The sequence below is a fragment of the Urtica dioica genome, chromosome 6 (genome assembly GCF_054948205.1).
Source record: "Urtica dioica subsp. dioica isolate 48M chromosome 6, U.dioica_male_clone48M_v1_H2, whole genome shotgun sequence".
Lineage (NCBI taxonomy): Eukaryota > Viridiplantae > Streptophyta > Magnoliopsida > Rosales > Urticaceae > Urtica > Urtica dioica.
In genome coordinates this window covers 38,851,878-38,868,575 of record NC_142761.1, presented here as the reverse complement: position 1 = coordinate 38,868,575, position 16,698 = coordinate 38,851,878, and the positions used below count along the sequence as shown (strand labels likewise).

The 16,698-nt window shown below is 39.2% G+C and overlaps 3 protein-coding genes across 3 annotated transcripts; all 3 read left to right on the top strand.

Annotated features, from left to right (window-relative positions):
* Nucleotides 1-222: 222 nt before the first annotated feature.
* On the top strand, nt 223-896 carry LOC149394004 (akuammiline synthase 2-like). Its single transcript, XM_089618236.1, has 2 exons — nt 223-508; nt 625-896. The coding sequence occupies exons 1-2, from the start codon at nt 223-225 to the stop codon at nt 894-896; spliced, it is 558 nt and encodes a 185-aa protein (XP_089474362.1).
* A 1,968-nt stretch (nt 897-2,864) lies between these two features.
* LOC149394003 (cocaine synthase-like) lies at nt 2,865-4,519 on the top strand. Its single transcript, XM_089616464.1, has one exon. The coding sequence runs from the start codon at nt 3,038-3,040 to the stop codon at nt 4,370-4,372; it is 1,335 nt and encodes a 444-aa protein (XP_089472590.1). The 5' UTR covers nt 2,865-3,037; the 3' UTR covers nt 4,373-4,519.
* Nucleotides 4,520-12,634: 8,115 nt separating this feature from the next.
* LOC149394002 (limonoid 7-O-acetyltransferse-like) lies at nt 12,635-14,157 on the top strand. Its single transcript, XM_089617378.1, has one exon. The coding sequence runs from the start codon at nt 12,672-12,674 to the stop codon at nt 14,028-14,030; it is 1,359 nt and encodes a 452-aa protein (XP_089473504.1). The 5' UTR covers nt 12,635-12,671; the 3' UTR covers nt 14,031-14,157.
* The last annotated feature ends 2,541 nt before the right edge of the window (nt 14,158-16,698 follow it).

The window sequence follows — 16,698 nt, the reverse complement described above, 5'->3', positions numbered from 1 at the left end:
TTTATTCATAAGATGGATCATAAAACACACCACCATTTGCTAGCACGTTATGCCCAGAAACAAATGGCGAAAAATCGATTGCGTAAGCACTCAGAAATATTAACACAATGCCCTGTACAAGCTGTCATTAATGATTCATGTTATCTCAATATAAATTGGAGCTCTAAAAAATGAACTATACTTGCAAATACAATAAAAAGACCAAAAATACATTAAACCTAAATGGCTGAAAAAATCAATGTGGAGATCACAAGAAGAGAAGCAATCAAGCCGAGCTCTCAAACACCGAAACACCTCAGAATTGTCAGGCTCTCATTTCTTTTCCAATTCAATCCAGACTCATACGTCCCACTAATCCTCTTCTACCCCTCAAAAGGCTTTTATACTCTACAAAACCCTATCGAAACAGCCTCTGAGCGGTGGCAACGCTTGAGAGAAACCCTATCGAAAGCCCTCGCTCTCTATTACCCTTTCGCGGGACGCCTCAGAAAAAACTTCGTCGTTGAGTGTAACGATGAAGGAGCCGAGTTCATCGAGGCCAAAGCCGCGTTTCCAATGTCTGTGGTCTTTGAGAAACCCCGACCTCATTGCACTCGCTTCCTCGGCGCTGGCTCCGAGTCCAAGACTCATGCGGCGGCGCTCTTCTCGTTGTCCAGGCCATGAGCTTCGTCTGCGGCGGAGTCTCGCTCGGCCTCAGCTTCTCTCACAAGCTCGCCGACGCGTGGGCGATTGGCCGATTCATAAATGCTTGGGCGAAAATGAGCAACGATAGAAACTTCGATCATCAACTTTTTCTCGCGAAACCTGAATTTGGTCTTGGGGCTGCGACATGTTCCCTCCGATCCCGGAGTCAACCTCCTCGGTATTGTCCACAAGAGGGTTTACTCTGGTTGTGACAAGGAGATACGTGTTCACCGCCGAGAACATCGCGTCCCTGTAGAGCGTCCTCGAAAATAATCCCACTAGGTTTGAGGCGGTTTCGGGTCTTCTATGGAAATGCGCGATGAAATTAGCTTCGTTGGCCGTCGTCTATTTGGTCCTTGGCTATGAACATGAGAAACGGAATCGTTCCTCCTTTCGGAGATAACGTCGTTGGGAATCTAGTTTTCGAAGTTCCCGTGAAAACCAATCATTCTGATCGAGAAAGTCAAAGTATACAAGCATTGGCAGACAAGGTCAGGAAAGGCATTCGAGAATCTGCCAAAAGCTACTCGGACACAAAGCATATTTTCAGGGCCGTCCAGAGACGGTTTCAAGAGATTCAAGGTGAAAGAAAGAGCGGCGAGATCGAGTTCTTCACGTGCACAAGTTGTTTTTCTTTTCTGGGACGGTTTGGGTGAAGACGGCGACTCCTCCGGCGCCTTCGTCTTTGTTCGAGGACTCCGTCTAACCATTTCATTTTGTTTTTTCCTGGGTTGTTTGGGTGATTGAAATTTGTTATCGTCCATTTCTGGGACGGTTTAGGGTTAGGATTTGGGGGTTGGGTGAGAGAGGGAGATCGCGACAGAGGGAGAACACGAGAATGAGAGAGAGCGCAATGATGAGAAAGAGGGAGAAAGAACGCGACAGGGGAGGGAGGAGAGAGAGTGGAGATGACGATGGTTAGACGGGAAATGAGGAGAAGTTGGAGGTTTTAGGAGATAAGAGTGACGGTTTGAGGAGAGAGAATTTTGAGGAGAAAACGAGAGATATGAGCGGGAATAAAGATGAGCGAAAATGAGGAGTGAGATATGAGCGGGATATGAAGAGAGTTGGTGTGGGTTGTAAGAAAAATTTAAGTGGAAGGTAAAATGATAATTGTACATTTGAGTTAGTGGTATTTATGTCCAAATTATGACTTTAGTGGGAAATTGGAAAAATATAGTGATTTGATAGTAGATGTGATAATTTCCCTAATAACTATTAGTCCTAACCAGTCCTAACTTATTAGATACACATGATAGTGGTAAAGCCCCTGAATTTAATTACAAATGATAATATTCTTATTATTTCTTGATAAGATAGGATAATTATTTTGACTAAAAATCTTATATTTAAACTAAACTCGTCCAAAACAATGCAAAGTCTTGACTTATTATCTACTTCCTTCAAAATGTTATTAAATATTATGGACTAAAAAAAAGTCTTACATCATTTTAATTTTGTTGTGTAGCAGCGAAATCAATTCCTTGCATCCTCTGCCACTTGAGTTGTTGAAATAGCTGTTTATTTAAATGACTGGGTCCACTAATCGACTAAAAGCCAATGTGGAATATTCAATATACGTTACCAACTCATATAAGAACACAACTACGTTGATTAATTATGGGGGGTCCATGTCCACGACTAACTATATAGTGTGAAACAAACATTCAGACTCACCTAGACATTTTGGTGCGTAGCTTTGTTTTGGAGCATTATTTAGTCCCTGAACTATTAATTTTGTAGCACTTTAGTCATTTTCAATTTTTTTTTTTAATTTCTAATGAAACTCTTAAACAACTTAAACATAGTTACAAACTGAAAGTACTTGTTTACAATTTAAAAAAAAAGTATTATTCAAATAGAAGAATAATACACTAAAAAAATCTGAAAGTGTTTATAATTTAATTAGCTTTGTTTATGAAACGAACCAAATACTCTAGTATGTATATGAAAAGAAACATCAAAATGCTACAAAATCAATTATTTTTTACAGTAAAGTTATCTATCGCGACTTTAATGCTCACGACTTCTCACGACACAGACATTAATTGATATTAAATTTTTAAGGCACCAAAATACCAGTCAATAAAGCTCAGCGACTTATTGTGCCAAAATTAAATTTTGATATTCATTGGTCGTTTGTGCAAAATAAATATGGGACAATCTACGAAATCCCGTATAGTTCAAAGGCTACATCTACAAATGTGTGTGTATATACATTTATACATATATATTTATATAATATGGTTATCATCTAAATGGACATGTATCAACTTGTGCTTCAAAACCTTCATTGTTTCTGAGAAACAAAAAGAAAAAAAAAACTTCCAATTCTTTTGCTCACCCAATAATAATGGCTGAAGAAATCAAGGTCGAGACCACAAGAAGAGAAACAATCAAACCATCTTCTCCAACGCCTCAACACTTGGGAATCGTAAAGCTCTCTTGGCTCGACCAATTTAGTCCAGACATGTACGTCCCAATAATCCTCTTCTATCCTTTTATCACCACCTCTAAACACTCCCCAACTCCACAAAATCCAACCCAAATAGCCTCCAAGCGATTGCAGTCTCTCAGAGAAACTCTATCGAAAACCCTCGCTCTCTACTACCCTTTCGCAGGACGCCTCAGAGACAACTTCGCCGTCGAGTGCAACGACGAAGGAGTCGAATTCGTCGAGGCCAAAGCCTCGTTTCCGATGTCTAAGGTCTTGAAAAACCCCGACCGTGTCGGAGTTCTCAAGAGCTTCTTCGGCGCCAGTCCCGAATCCAGTCTAGACTCCCATGGCGGCTCGCTTCTCGTCGTTCAGGCAACGCTCTTTATCTGCGGCGGAATATCTCTCGCCATCAACTTATCTCACAAGCTCGCTGATGCGTGTACGATCGGAACATTCATCAACACTTGGGCGAAAATGAGCCGGGGAAACCCCAATGAGCTTGATCTCGCGAAACCCGAGTTCGGTCAGGGCTGCGACATTTTCCCGCCGAGTCCTCCCGAATTTTCTTCGGCGAAAACATCCTCGATGGAGCTTGTTCAGGAAAAGTGCGTGACGAAGAGATTCATATTCACCGCCGAGAAGATCGCGTCCCTAAAGAGCAAACTAAAGAACAACCCAACTAGGGTTGAGGCGGTTTCGAGTCTTCTATGGAAATGTGCAACGAAAGCTTCGTCGTCCTCGAGGGGTTCAGTTTGGTGCTTGTCCATGAACTTGAGAAAGAGAATCTCTCCTCCTTTCGGAAACAACACGGCCGGGAATATAGTCGCCGGACTTACAGCGAAAATGCATCACCATGAACAAGAAGAAGCAAATCTTCATCAAGTAATGGCAGACAAGATTAGGAAAGGCATCGAAGAAGTTTCCGAAAGCTACTCGGATAAAAAACTTGTTTTCAAGAACGTTCAGGTATTTATTCAAGAGGTTGTAAGAGAAATGAAGAGCGACGAGGCCGAGTTCTTCAGATGCACAAGTTGGTGTCGCTTCGGGCTATACGAAGCCGATTTCGGATGGGAAAAGCCGGCGTGGGTGGGTTTGGTTGCCTTAGGGTGCAAGAATTGTGTTGTATTAATGGACACTAAAGATGGATATGGGATTGAAGCGTGGTTGGTCTTCAAGGAAGAAGACATGGCTGTCATTGAGACTGACCCAGAGTTGCTCGACTTTGCTTCTTTAAATCCTAGTGTCCTCTAGTTATGAATGTAGGTGTGATTTGTGCTTTATATTTCCTTAGGAATTGATGCTTCAACCTTGAAATTAGTATTTTATGTCATCATAATTGTGTACTCCTTGCTCAAATGGGTTTGCAAGTATCCTTAATGGCAATATTGTTTAGCAAAATATTTAAATCTGTGATATCTATCATAATGTGGGAGCAAAAGAGTGAAAAACAACAAGAATAGGACAAAAGAGTGAAAACGACAATAGTGAGAAAGATTAAAGTAGTCTGCGTAACTATGGGTTAAATCAATGTTTTAGTGACGTTGGGAATCGCACAGTTAACGGTGAAAAATAATCACACAATCCAGAATTTTCAAAGGGTATTACGGTCAATTCCTTATAGGAGACAAGTGGGGCATGGCTGAATACGCTAGTTCATCAGCTGACGTGATACAAACAGATGAACACCAAAGTCTTCCGACGCGTGTCCATATGAATAGAGACTTGAGAGGACTCCATTTGAATAGAAAAATAACCTCATAAGTTACGCTAAGAAATATCAAAGAAAGGATTTTTTTGGTTTGAAAATATTTAAGAATGGACTTTTGACTTAAAAATGAACAAAAATACTCTTTTAATTCATTTATTTCTCTCTAATTTTTCTCATTTATTCTATTCTCCATCTCTCTTCAAATCTTCTCTACATTAATGGTTTCGTGTATTTTCGTTGAAGAATGATAAATTCACTTATTTAGTCAGCTTAAATCAAATTACTGATATATTTTTCTATAATGATTTAGGATGTTAGGTCTAGTGTAGAAAAATCTAGAATTTCACATATATTACAATGAAATACGATTATATGATAGAATAGGATGAAATCCAGCCATTATTACGGTGAATTTGATGTTCACTTAAGAAATTTACAATGGGATACGGTAAGATGCAATAGGCTACAATAGGATATGATAAGTTACGATAGTGATATGGTGAGATACAATAAGTTATGAAAACATACAATAGGTTGCGATAGGATACATGAGAAAAAAAAACATGTTTTATTTTCTATGAAATGTATTTTTATCCATTTTTGGGAAAAAGTTCATTTATAGATATTTTAAAACTAAAAGGTCTATCCTTGATATTTAGCTACTTAATTACGAGGTCCAGTTTACGAAATTTATCTTTGAATAATGATAGGAGCGTTTAATACGTCATAATCAATACTTTTGGACTTAGATTATATCACGAGTTCTCGGGTATTTTTGATGATTTTTGTGTGTTTATGTTGATTAACATATTCAAAGGAGTATAAGGACTACTAGAGTCGCGTTGGAGTCATTTCCCGAAAAACAGTACAATCGAGAGTAAAAACGAGTCAAAATAGAGTGAAGGACATGAAGGATCGAAGAAGAAAAGTTATGCGTGCCACGTGGAGTGCACATCCAGCTCCAGAAAACTCCACACGTTACGCGAACCTCCCACGAGCTTTAGTGCGCGCCGCACAGAGTTAGATTATCTAGAATCTGAATTATCAAATTGTGAACTGTTTTTAGCTGTCAGATCAGATTTAATGACTCAGGTTACTCCAAAAATTGATTGAGAACTTTTACAATGTAAAGAAGAAGAAGATGAACAAGGGAAGAAAAAGCTTTTTTCATTAATTTTCAATGAAATGAAATACAGAGTATTTATATTGTTCTGGTAACCAATTAGAATGCTGATGCTATAACAGAATTGCCACGTCAGCTTATTGTACTAAAATATCTAGGCTAGGAATAAAAGAGAAGGAAAAGACTATAATGATAAACGACAGGAAGCAAAATGACATAAGAAATGTGTGTGGTAATACTCCCCCCGAAGATGGAGAGTAGATATCATGTACTTCCATCTTGCGAAGAAGAAGGTGAAACTGAGAAGGATGCAGGGCCTTTGTGAGAATGTCAGCGAGCTGCGAAGATGAGGAGACATGAAAAGTTTTCAGAACACCAGCCTAAATCTTTTCTCTTATGAGGTGGCAGTCGATTTCGATGTGTTTCGTGCACTCGTGGTAGACGGGGTTGACGAAAATGTGGAGAGCAGCCTGATTGTCGCAGTAGAGCATAGCTGGGTTAGGGTGCATAAGGTGAAGCTCTCGAAGAAGGGCGAGAAGCCAGGTGAGCTCACAGCCAGCGTTGGCCGTACAACGGTACTCGGCCTCAGTAGAGGATCGAGACACGGTGGATTGCTTCTTCGACTTCCAGGAGAGTAGAGAAGAGTCGAGAAAAACATAGAAGCCGGAGATCGATCGGCGAGAGTCAGGGCATTGAGCCCAATCGGAATCCGCGAAAGCCCGCAATTGAAGATCATTCTGAGAGGGAAAGAATAAACCCTGTCCTGGAGCTTTCTTAATATATTGCAGGATCCGATTAACAGCGTGGAGATGGGGAACTTGAGGTTCTTCCAGGAATTGACTAAGCCGATTAACAGAGTAACTCAAATCGGGGCGAGTGATGGTGAGGTATTGGAGCTTCCCAACGAGTCTGCGATAACTGGTCGGGTCTGGAAGCAAATCTCCGACATCTTTGGAGAGCTTGAGATTTGGAGTCATGGGAACAGACGTAGGTTTGCTTGCCCAGTGACCAGAAAGCTCAAGGGAATATTTCCGTTGGCAGATCGAGATCCCTCATTTAGATCGGGCAACCTCGATGCCTAAGAAGAAATGAAGAGGGCCAAGATCATTGACCTTGAAATGTCGATGAAGGGAGGACTTGAGGACATTAACAACAAAATTGTCATTACTCACAATAATAATGTCGTCCACATAGACTAATAAGATGATCAAACTGGTTCCACGTTGCTTAATGAATAGAGAGTGGTCACAATCAGATTTGCAGAAACCATCTAAGAGAAGCGCATATGAGAATTTCAGGAACCATTGTCGTGAGGCTTGCTTTAAATCGTAGAGCGATTTGTTAAGTCGACAAACTTGAGGAGGTGAAGACTCCCCCTGAACTAGTGAATATCCAAGCGGCAATTGCATATACACTTCCTCATCTAAGTCGCCGTGAAGGAAAGCGTTTGCAACGTCCAACTGCGTCAACGACCAACCTCGAACAACAGCTATAGAGAGAAGAACTTTTACTGTACCAGACTTCGCCACTGGTGAGAACGTGTCGAAGTAGTCTATACCCTCTTGCTGGGTGTAGCCCTTGGCAACCAGTCGGGCTTTGTGGCGTTCAATTGAGCCGTCGGAGTTGAATTTCAGCTTATACACCTACTTACAACCAATCGGGCATTTTCCCGGAGGTAAAGAACACAAGGACCAAGTTTTGTTATCCTCTAAAGCCTGTAACTCACTTGCCATTGCTCGTCGCCAAACCTCACACTTAGAAGCAGTAGGATAATCTGTTGGTTCATCATGGGAACTAATGGATAGTGTAAATGCGCGATAGGGATCAGAGAGGTGGGTGTAACTAACAAAGGAACAAATGGGATATAGGGAGGCTAAGGTGTTATCAAGAGAAGATTTTGAGAGGGTGAGAGAGTAATGGTAATCACGAAGGTAGGAAGGGGCATTACGAACTCGAGATGGGCGAGCTGGGGTGAGATGGAGATGATCAGACGGTGAGGTGACTGGTGAGGGAAGTTGCGAATCAGGTTGTGAGGGTGCTGAATATGGTGAATCGGGGGCCAAAGGATAAGGTAGAACTCTATCGTCAAAAATTGAAGGCTCAGATGGAGACGGATTGTGGTTAAGAAAAAGGGAAGACTGATTCGTGGAAAATAACATTTCGGCTGATGTATATTCTATGGCTCTCAATGTCGAGGAGTTTGTACCCTTTGACCCCAGGTGGATAACCAAGAAAAACAGAGGCACGAGCACGGGGAGAGAATTTGTGGCGATGGCTGGGCAAGGTAGAACCGTAATAGAGACACCAAAAAACACGGAGGTGAGAGTGTGAGGGTTTTTTGCATGTGAGGAGCTCGAAAGGGGTTTTATGCGAGAGCAAAGGCGACGGGGTATGGTTGATAATATACACAACAGTGAGTACACAATCACCCCAGTAGCAAAGAGGGACATTAGATTGAAAAAGAAGGGCTCGAGCGACATTGAGTAGATGTTGGTGTTTGCGTTCGACTATGGAGTTTTGTTCAGGGGACGTTTCGCCACATGAATGGAAGGGAATCACACCATTTTCTTGGTAAAAATCAGTGAATCTGAGTTCTGGGGCATTATCTGAACGAACTGACTTGATTTTTGTATGGAATTGGGTGAAAATGAGTTTAAAAAAGCTGGGAAAAATAATGAGAACATCATATTTGGTTTTTAATAGGTAAACCCAGGTAGTGCGGGTGCAATCGTCTACGATGGTGAGAAAAAAACGATGGCCCCCTGGAGCTTGAACGTGAAATGGCCCCAGATATCAATATGAATGAGATCAAATGGTGATTCATATAGTTTATTGTGAGATACAAAAGGCAAACGACGCTGTTTTGACAAATGACATGTTTTACAATGAGGATTCAAATCAGAAACTAAGCCTTGGATATTCAAAACATTTGAAATTTTTTTGAGTTTTACAGGAGAAGGATGCCCGAGTCTAGAATGCCAAACATCCGGCTTGGAAACAGCAAAACAGGAAATAAAATTACAAGAACTGTTTGTAGGCTCTAAGACATATAGGTTGTGCTCTTATTTACCCCTCCCAATCGTCCAGTCCCGATTAAGGTCCTGAATGACACACATATGAGCTTAGAATTTGACATAGCAATTGACATCTCGAGTAAGAGTACTAATGCTTAGCAGGTTGAAAGAAAATGTTGTTGCATGTAAAACATTTTTCAAAACAAGGTTCGGAGTGACAGGGACAGATCCTATGTGGCTGACAGGTACCGTATGGCCATTTGGAAGACTAATGGAAACATTGCTAATGGGTTCGTCATTGGAGAAAAGTTTGAGGTTAGAACAGATATGATGAGTTGCACCAGTGTCTATTATCCACATGTAAGATATGGATAGAAGGTTAGGTGTACCGCTCAAAGTGTGATATGTAGCAGCAGAGGCAAACGGTGTTGAGTGATCTTGCAGACGCGAACTGAGGAACGAGATGAGTTGCTGCACTTGATCTGTGCTTAGTGAGACGGATGGTTGCATTAAAGATGAAATCAGTAGTGCTGGTGGAATCCCAGTGGATTGAAGGGAGCTCACAAGGTTTGAGGCTGCTGAATAGCCTTGCTGAGGTGCCTTGGTCTTGGATTTGAACTGAAACCCGGGTGGAAACCCATGGAGTTTGAAGCATTTCTCAGCTGTGTCCCAAAAACTTCACAGTGAGAGCATGTTAGGCGTTTCCCTTTGTTGAACTGGGCAGCCAAAGCAGTGGGCGGGGCCTTCATGGGAGTGGAGGGTGTGGTGACATTGAAGGCAGCTATCTCCGGTGTAGCTCCGAGAACACTGACCCCTAATCCCCGCTGCCTCTCTTCTTGCACCACAAGGCTGAACACCTTAGCAACTTGAGGGAGTGGTTCGATCATCAAGATCTGACCACGAATGCTTGAATACGAATCATTCAGACCCATAAGGAATTCCATCACTGTCTCTTGTTCTTGATAATCGACCCATGCCTTCATGCGTCCACACGAGCAGATCGGAGCAGGTTGATAATTCTTCAGTTTATCCCACAGTATTTTCAGCTTTGTATAGTATGTGTTGACGTCGAGGGAACCTTAAGACAGTCCATTCAGCTGTTGCTTGATCTGAAAGATCCTCGGAGCATTGCTTTTGCGGAATCGATCGTGAAGATCGACCCAAACAACTCGAGCAGAGTCAAGATACAAGAGTGAATTTGCTATATCTTTTGATACAAAGTTCAAGATCCAGGAGGTTACAATGTTGTTACAGCGAGATCCTGAGCTGTAGAGAGGATCTTCAGCCGTCAGAGTTGGAACAGACTCATCTACGAACCCGAGATTGTTTTTGGCATTCAAGGCCATGGTCATCGCTCGACTCCAGGTGTTGTAGTTAGGACCGGTGAGAACGTGAGAGACGAGAACCATTCCTGGATGATCTCTGATGTGTAAGAAAAATGGGTTTGAAGAATCCATGGTCGCCGGTAATGGATTTTCGACGGAGGATTGAGAAGCTGGGCTGACTGAGGCAAAACAATTAGTGTTGTTGTTGTTTTGTCCACCACGAGCCATGGTGAAGAAAGGAAGGAGATGAGCTCAGAGTGCAATGGAAGCTAAAGCTCTGATACTATTTTACAATCTAAAGAAGAAGAAGATGAACGAGAGAAGAAAAAGCTTTTCTCATTAATTTTCAATGAAATGAAATACAGAGTATTTATATTGTTCTGGTAACCAATTAGAATGCTGAAGCTATAACAGAATTGCCACGTCTGCTTATTGTACTAAAATATATAGGCTAGGAATAAAAGAGAAGGAAAAGACTATAATGACAAACGACAGGAAGCAAAATGACATAAGAAATGTGTGTCGTAATAAGAACCGATGTAAACAACCTAGAGTCTCAGAAAACACATCTGGACCTCTTTTTAATTTTTAGTTTTTGTTTGATTTGGAAAAGCTCGGTGGGAGAGAAGAGGATTTCAGACCTATTTGACTCGAACTCGGTACTGGATCTCTTCTGCTCTCGGGGCTCCGAGGAGCTACTTTGACCGTTTTGGATTATGTGAGTAACAGTAATTATAATTACTTTCTTGAATTTTATTTTCGAAAACTGTTACGTGCTAATTGAAATGCGTGGCGTATCAATAATTAGATCCCGGAGTGCATATATAATCAAAATATAAGTTTACGATAGATGATGAAGCATACTGGCCAAATTAAATTTGGTCATTGACAAAATAATCATGGTTTTGAAATTTTAAAAATTTGGAAAATAAATGGAAAAAGATGAAAACTAATAAAATATCGAACCAACTTTTGAAGACAAAAATAATAAGTCATTCACACAGCATTTAATTAAGAAAATTAAAATAACCAGAAAATTAGAGCTAATTATAAAAAGCAAATAATTTATACTCATTGATATGTTTTTATAACACTAAATAATTTCTTTTAAACAAACAAATAAACAAGTTATAGACAATGAGGGCTATTTGTAAAACAAATACGCTAGTAATTACACTGATTGATTTCGATTTTTAAAACAAATAATAATTGCATGCGCTTATAAATAGACATAACATTATGGCATAAATATATATGACTATCTTTTATAAAAAAAATAATCCAATAATTAACTCACTCATTAATTAGGTTTTTAAAATATAAATAATTGTGTTTATAAACAAACAAACCAATCCTGCGTATACATGAGTATTTGTAAAACAAACAAACCAGCATACATGCACATTTCTTTAAAACCACTCTCGTTTTTTTTTTTTTTAACAAATAAACAATATTTATAAAATTATTTAGTATTGATTAAATAAAAATAGCTATTTCTAAACAAACAAAAAAGTAAACTATATTTAAAAACACTTCTGCGTATAAATTACTATCAAAATGAGATTAATAAAAGGTCCATTAGAAAAATAACTGACTTAAATATTTTATATTTTTAAATAACTAACGTTTGATAAATTTTAGGCAAATAACTATTTTCATGTATTTACATACGTAAATCTTAGATAAATTACTACTTTCATATATTAGGTCACGTCATTATCTACGGCTATTTACTTAAAATCTATCAAACGTTGACTATTTAGCAATGTCAAAGGTTTAAATTAGCTATTTTCTTAATTTTCTGTTAACAAAATCCAAAATCAAAATGTCAATTTTATTTGAAAGATAGTATGAAGTAGAAAAAATTATTTTTGTAAACAAGTTCTTTCATTATCACGTTCAAAACTCGATCCCTATTGAAAACATTAAAATAATACATTCCCATACAATGGGATTAGAAAGGAGTAGGTATATTCTTAACCACTAGCTAAGCACTCCATAATGATCAGCTGAATTTTTGTAGCCTTAAATTTCATATCCTTCTACCCACGTAATTTTAAGGGAATATCGTCTTTTTTTTGTCTCATACTTATTAGAGCCATATCGTGACACACTGTTTGTGTGGTTGCGATTTCAGAGCCTGTTGAGTGGTTAGAATATTTTTTCTAGGTGTAAATGTTAAAAACACGTGGAGATAATTGGTTAGATACATTTTCTAGTTGTAAAATATTAAACACGTGTAAAATATTAAATGGTTTGAATTATTGAGAAACTGTTAACTGTTAGGGTCCTACTTATCTCATCTATGTTCCCAAATAGCTTCTGTTGGTTTGTATATGAAGCTTTTCCATTTGTTGCAACCAAACCTAGGAAGTAAAAAATGGCTGATAAAATAAATGTTGAGGTCACAAGGAGAGAAGCGATCAAACCATACTCTCTAACACCTCAACACCTCAAAACTGTCAAGCTCTCTTTACTAGACCAGACCATGCTAGACATGTATGTCCCAGTGATCCTTTTTTACCGCTTCACAAAAAATTCCCATACCGTTCTTCAAAACCCTGATGAAATAGTTTCCATGCGATTGCAACGCCTGAGAGAAACCCTATCCAAAACGCTCGCTCTCTACTACCCTTTTGCCGGAAAGCTCCGAAACAACCTCTTCGTCGAGTGCACCGATGAAGGAGTCGAGTTTGTCGAGGCGAAATCCTCGGCTCAGTTGTCTGAGGTCCTCGCAGACCCGGACCCGCTTTTGCTAACGAAGTTTGTCGCAGCGTGGCCCGAGTCTGGGATAGAATCTCATGGAGGTCGTCTTCTATTCGTCCAGGCCACGATCTTCGAGTGCCGTGGAATCGCCGTTGGATTGAGCTTCTCTCACAAGCTCGCCGACACTTGTACGCTCTGTGGATTCATCGAAACTTGGGCTAAAATCGCAAACGGTGATCACGACCGGCTTCTAACAAAACCCGAGTTCAGTCAAGCGTGCAGTATTTTCGCGCCGACTCGAGCCGCCACGAGGACTGAAGACTCTTACATCAACCTCATTCACGGTCACAAGAGCGTGACTAGGAGATTCGTTTTCTCGGCCGAAAGAATCGGTGCCCTAAAGAGAAAAGTTGCCAAAAGCGAATACGTTCGAAACCCTACTAGGGTTGAGGCGATTTCCGCGCTGTTTTGGAAGTCCTTCCTTAAAGCTTCGGCCTTGAGATTGTCAAGCAACGCCGAGTCTCCCCCGAGGATGTCGATTTTTAGTCAAACGATCAACTTCAGGAAGAGACTTGTGCCTCCTTTAGGCGAAAACACTGTCGGAAACATATTTTGTTTGGCGCAAACAGCAAAGAAAGAATGCAGTGAAGCTCTGGATCTTGAAATACTGGTACAGAAATTCAGGGAGGGCATCGAAGAGGCCACAAGAAACTTGTCCGCGAAGGAGTTGGTTTTGGGATACGTTCAGAAACAACAAAGAGAGTGTGCGTCTCTGGCGGAGAGCAACGAGGCTGAGTTCTATGGCTGCACGAGTTGGTGTCGGTTCGGATTATACGAAGCTGATTTCGGGTGGGAAAAGCCGTTATGGGTGAGTTTGACCAGTATGGGCTTTAATAATTCAGTATTCTTAATGGATAGTAAAGATGGAGTTGGAATAGAGGCTTGGGTTATGCTTCAAGAGCAAGACATGACTTCTGTTGAAAGGGATGAAGAGTTGCTTGCTTTTGCTTCTTTAAACCCCAGTGTCTTCTAGTAATTCACTGCTCTCGGTATCTGTAGTATTTACTATTTTGCTTTTGTTGTTTTTGTTAATATCGAATATTTGTATGGGCCTTGTATTTAGTTACTTTTGTTTTTAAATGCTTATTGTTGATTTGCTATTTTATTTGATTGATTTTGTTAAGTTAATTTTGTTTGTTTGTTTCAAATATTAAAGCAATAACGTTCCCTTATGAAGACGTTTAGCACCCACCCACTGGACCACTTTTCTGTGAGACATAAACTTCTCTTTATTTAGATGATGTTGAAGACCTAGTATCTGAAGATGAACCCAATAATTTATTTTTTCACTGCAATTAACAGATGGTATTAGCGAAGTGAATTATTTCTTCGACGGCAAAGTTGTTTGTAATTGTCGTTGATGTTCATCGACAAAGATTGTCGTCCAAAATAACAAAATCATGGTATTTAAGTATTTATATATATATTCGGTAATTCAATATATTCTCCAACGATAAAGTCGTCGAAGATAAATATGATAAATGTATTTGGCGACTTTGTAAGAGGAGAAAGTTAAATATAACTAATATTATAGGTTCACTTATTTGTGAACATCTAAAATAAATACCGAAAATATAGATGTACGTGAATATCTTTGGCGACTCTTGGCTGCAAATGTATTTAAAAATCAAGATATTAGATGCGATATTAGATATGACATGTCGCATATAAAAAAATTTAGGGCTCTTATTTGTTCTAGTGCAACTGATTTCTTAGCTTCCAGTTGATAAAATTTATAATTTAAAAAGGGCAATGGTTCAACTTGAAAAGGCGTTGTTGTTTCCAATCCAAGCCAAATAACACGTCTACGTTTAGTCACGACTAATCGTGAATTAAAGTCGTCGCATAAGCCACAACAATATTTTTAGTCGGTACTTGTGATTTGTCTTGACTAAATACATGTTTATATTTGTTTGTTCACCGGATACCACTCGGTAAATCTAGTATTTATCGGTTTACCACTTCGATAACGGTAACTTTATCGGTACAGTTTACCCTTACCCTCACTAAATACCCAGTAAACCATCGATATCCCCTAGGATACAAGTAAAGATCGAGTCCCGATACGAGATCGGTAAAGGTATTTCAATCCTTACCTACACAATGGCTCAACACCAAATATTCGCGAGACTATAAGTGGCCCAAGACCGCACATTACCGAGACTAGACATCCCAAAACTGTACTTACAAAGGTAAGATACCTCCAAAGTTGAACGTTCTCTTGTACATGCGTCCAATTCATTGTTAGGATTTGAGTCCTATATTTGATTTAATCATAAAATAATAAAAATGCAATTACCAAAACTACACACACAAATATTTATAGTGGTTCAATCTCAATGCGAGAGCTATATCCGTTTTGTCACTGCAGATTTCATTAATTTCCAAATTCACGAAAAGTGTTAATAATTCTCACTTGCGCTTTACCAAAAGTATCAGCTCACTAGATATTTCAGGAGAAATTTAGGGCTAACAGACAAGGTTGTAATTTTCAAAATACTCACACATCGTTGTCGTAAAGTCATTATAATTATTACCGATTAATTAAGCTCTATACCTCAACAAGTGATGCATGGAAAATTGGATTACGTACAATTTTTGGGAAGCTAGGATCGCAAAAACGAACAAAAAAAAAGTAGTAATTTTTTTAGTGAAAACGGACAGTTAGGCCCTCAAACGATAGTTTTTGTATTATGTCAATTTGTATTATTTTCAATTTTTGTTGTTTGAATATGACATGTTTTTTTATTCTATGTGTTAATGTGTGTTAAGGGCTTTTATTTTTTTGTTTAATTCATCAGTTTTCGGGTAGTGAAAGAACTCACGATGCACTATAAATCTTGGAAACCTATTTTGTATTGGATAGATATTGATTAATGAAAGAAAAAAAAAGAGTTCTCTAACAAAAATTCCTTATTTCAGTATTATTTGTGAATCAACGAGTTCAAAACGAAAGAAATAATTCGTTTTAAGTGCAGTTGACGATTATTTCAAACTTTTTGTGATGAATTTCATATAAAGGGTGAAAATCAAGAATCGATACATCTTTGAAGCATAATAAAGTTATTAGAGAGCGTTCGAAGGCCTGAACGAGACAAAACATAATCAACAGTGGAGAGAAACAATAAATATGGACTACGCGCTCCGCGTACCCCATACCGCATGCATGCCGCACGTGATTCTTGGCCAAACGAGAGCTTTTGCGCATCCGTGCACTCTACACGGATTCAGACAAAAGATTTTTGCGCAGATTGTGCAACCTGCCGTGGCTAACATATGTGCGCCGTACACCCCATTATGCGTGCTAGACATTTAGCTTCACTCTTTATTTTGGGATCTTCACTTGTTTTTTTTAACTCGAATAAAGCATCTCGAATTTTAGGAGCTTGAAATTTAATTTTCCTGAACACCTTCAATACGACTTTCCCAACGAGTTTGTGATAGTGACTTGAATGTAAGATTAGATACATTATTTTTCAAAATTTTCCATCGTTTGGGAGAAGAAGAAAATAATGAATAAATTCGTTGAAGAACTCCAAAAAAAGATACGACCCTAATACAAGAGTTTGCAACATCACAAATTACTAGATTAAGACTATGACAACCACAAGGAGTATATAATGCTCTAGGATTTACATCTA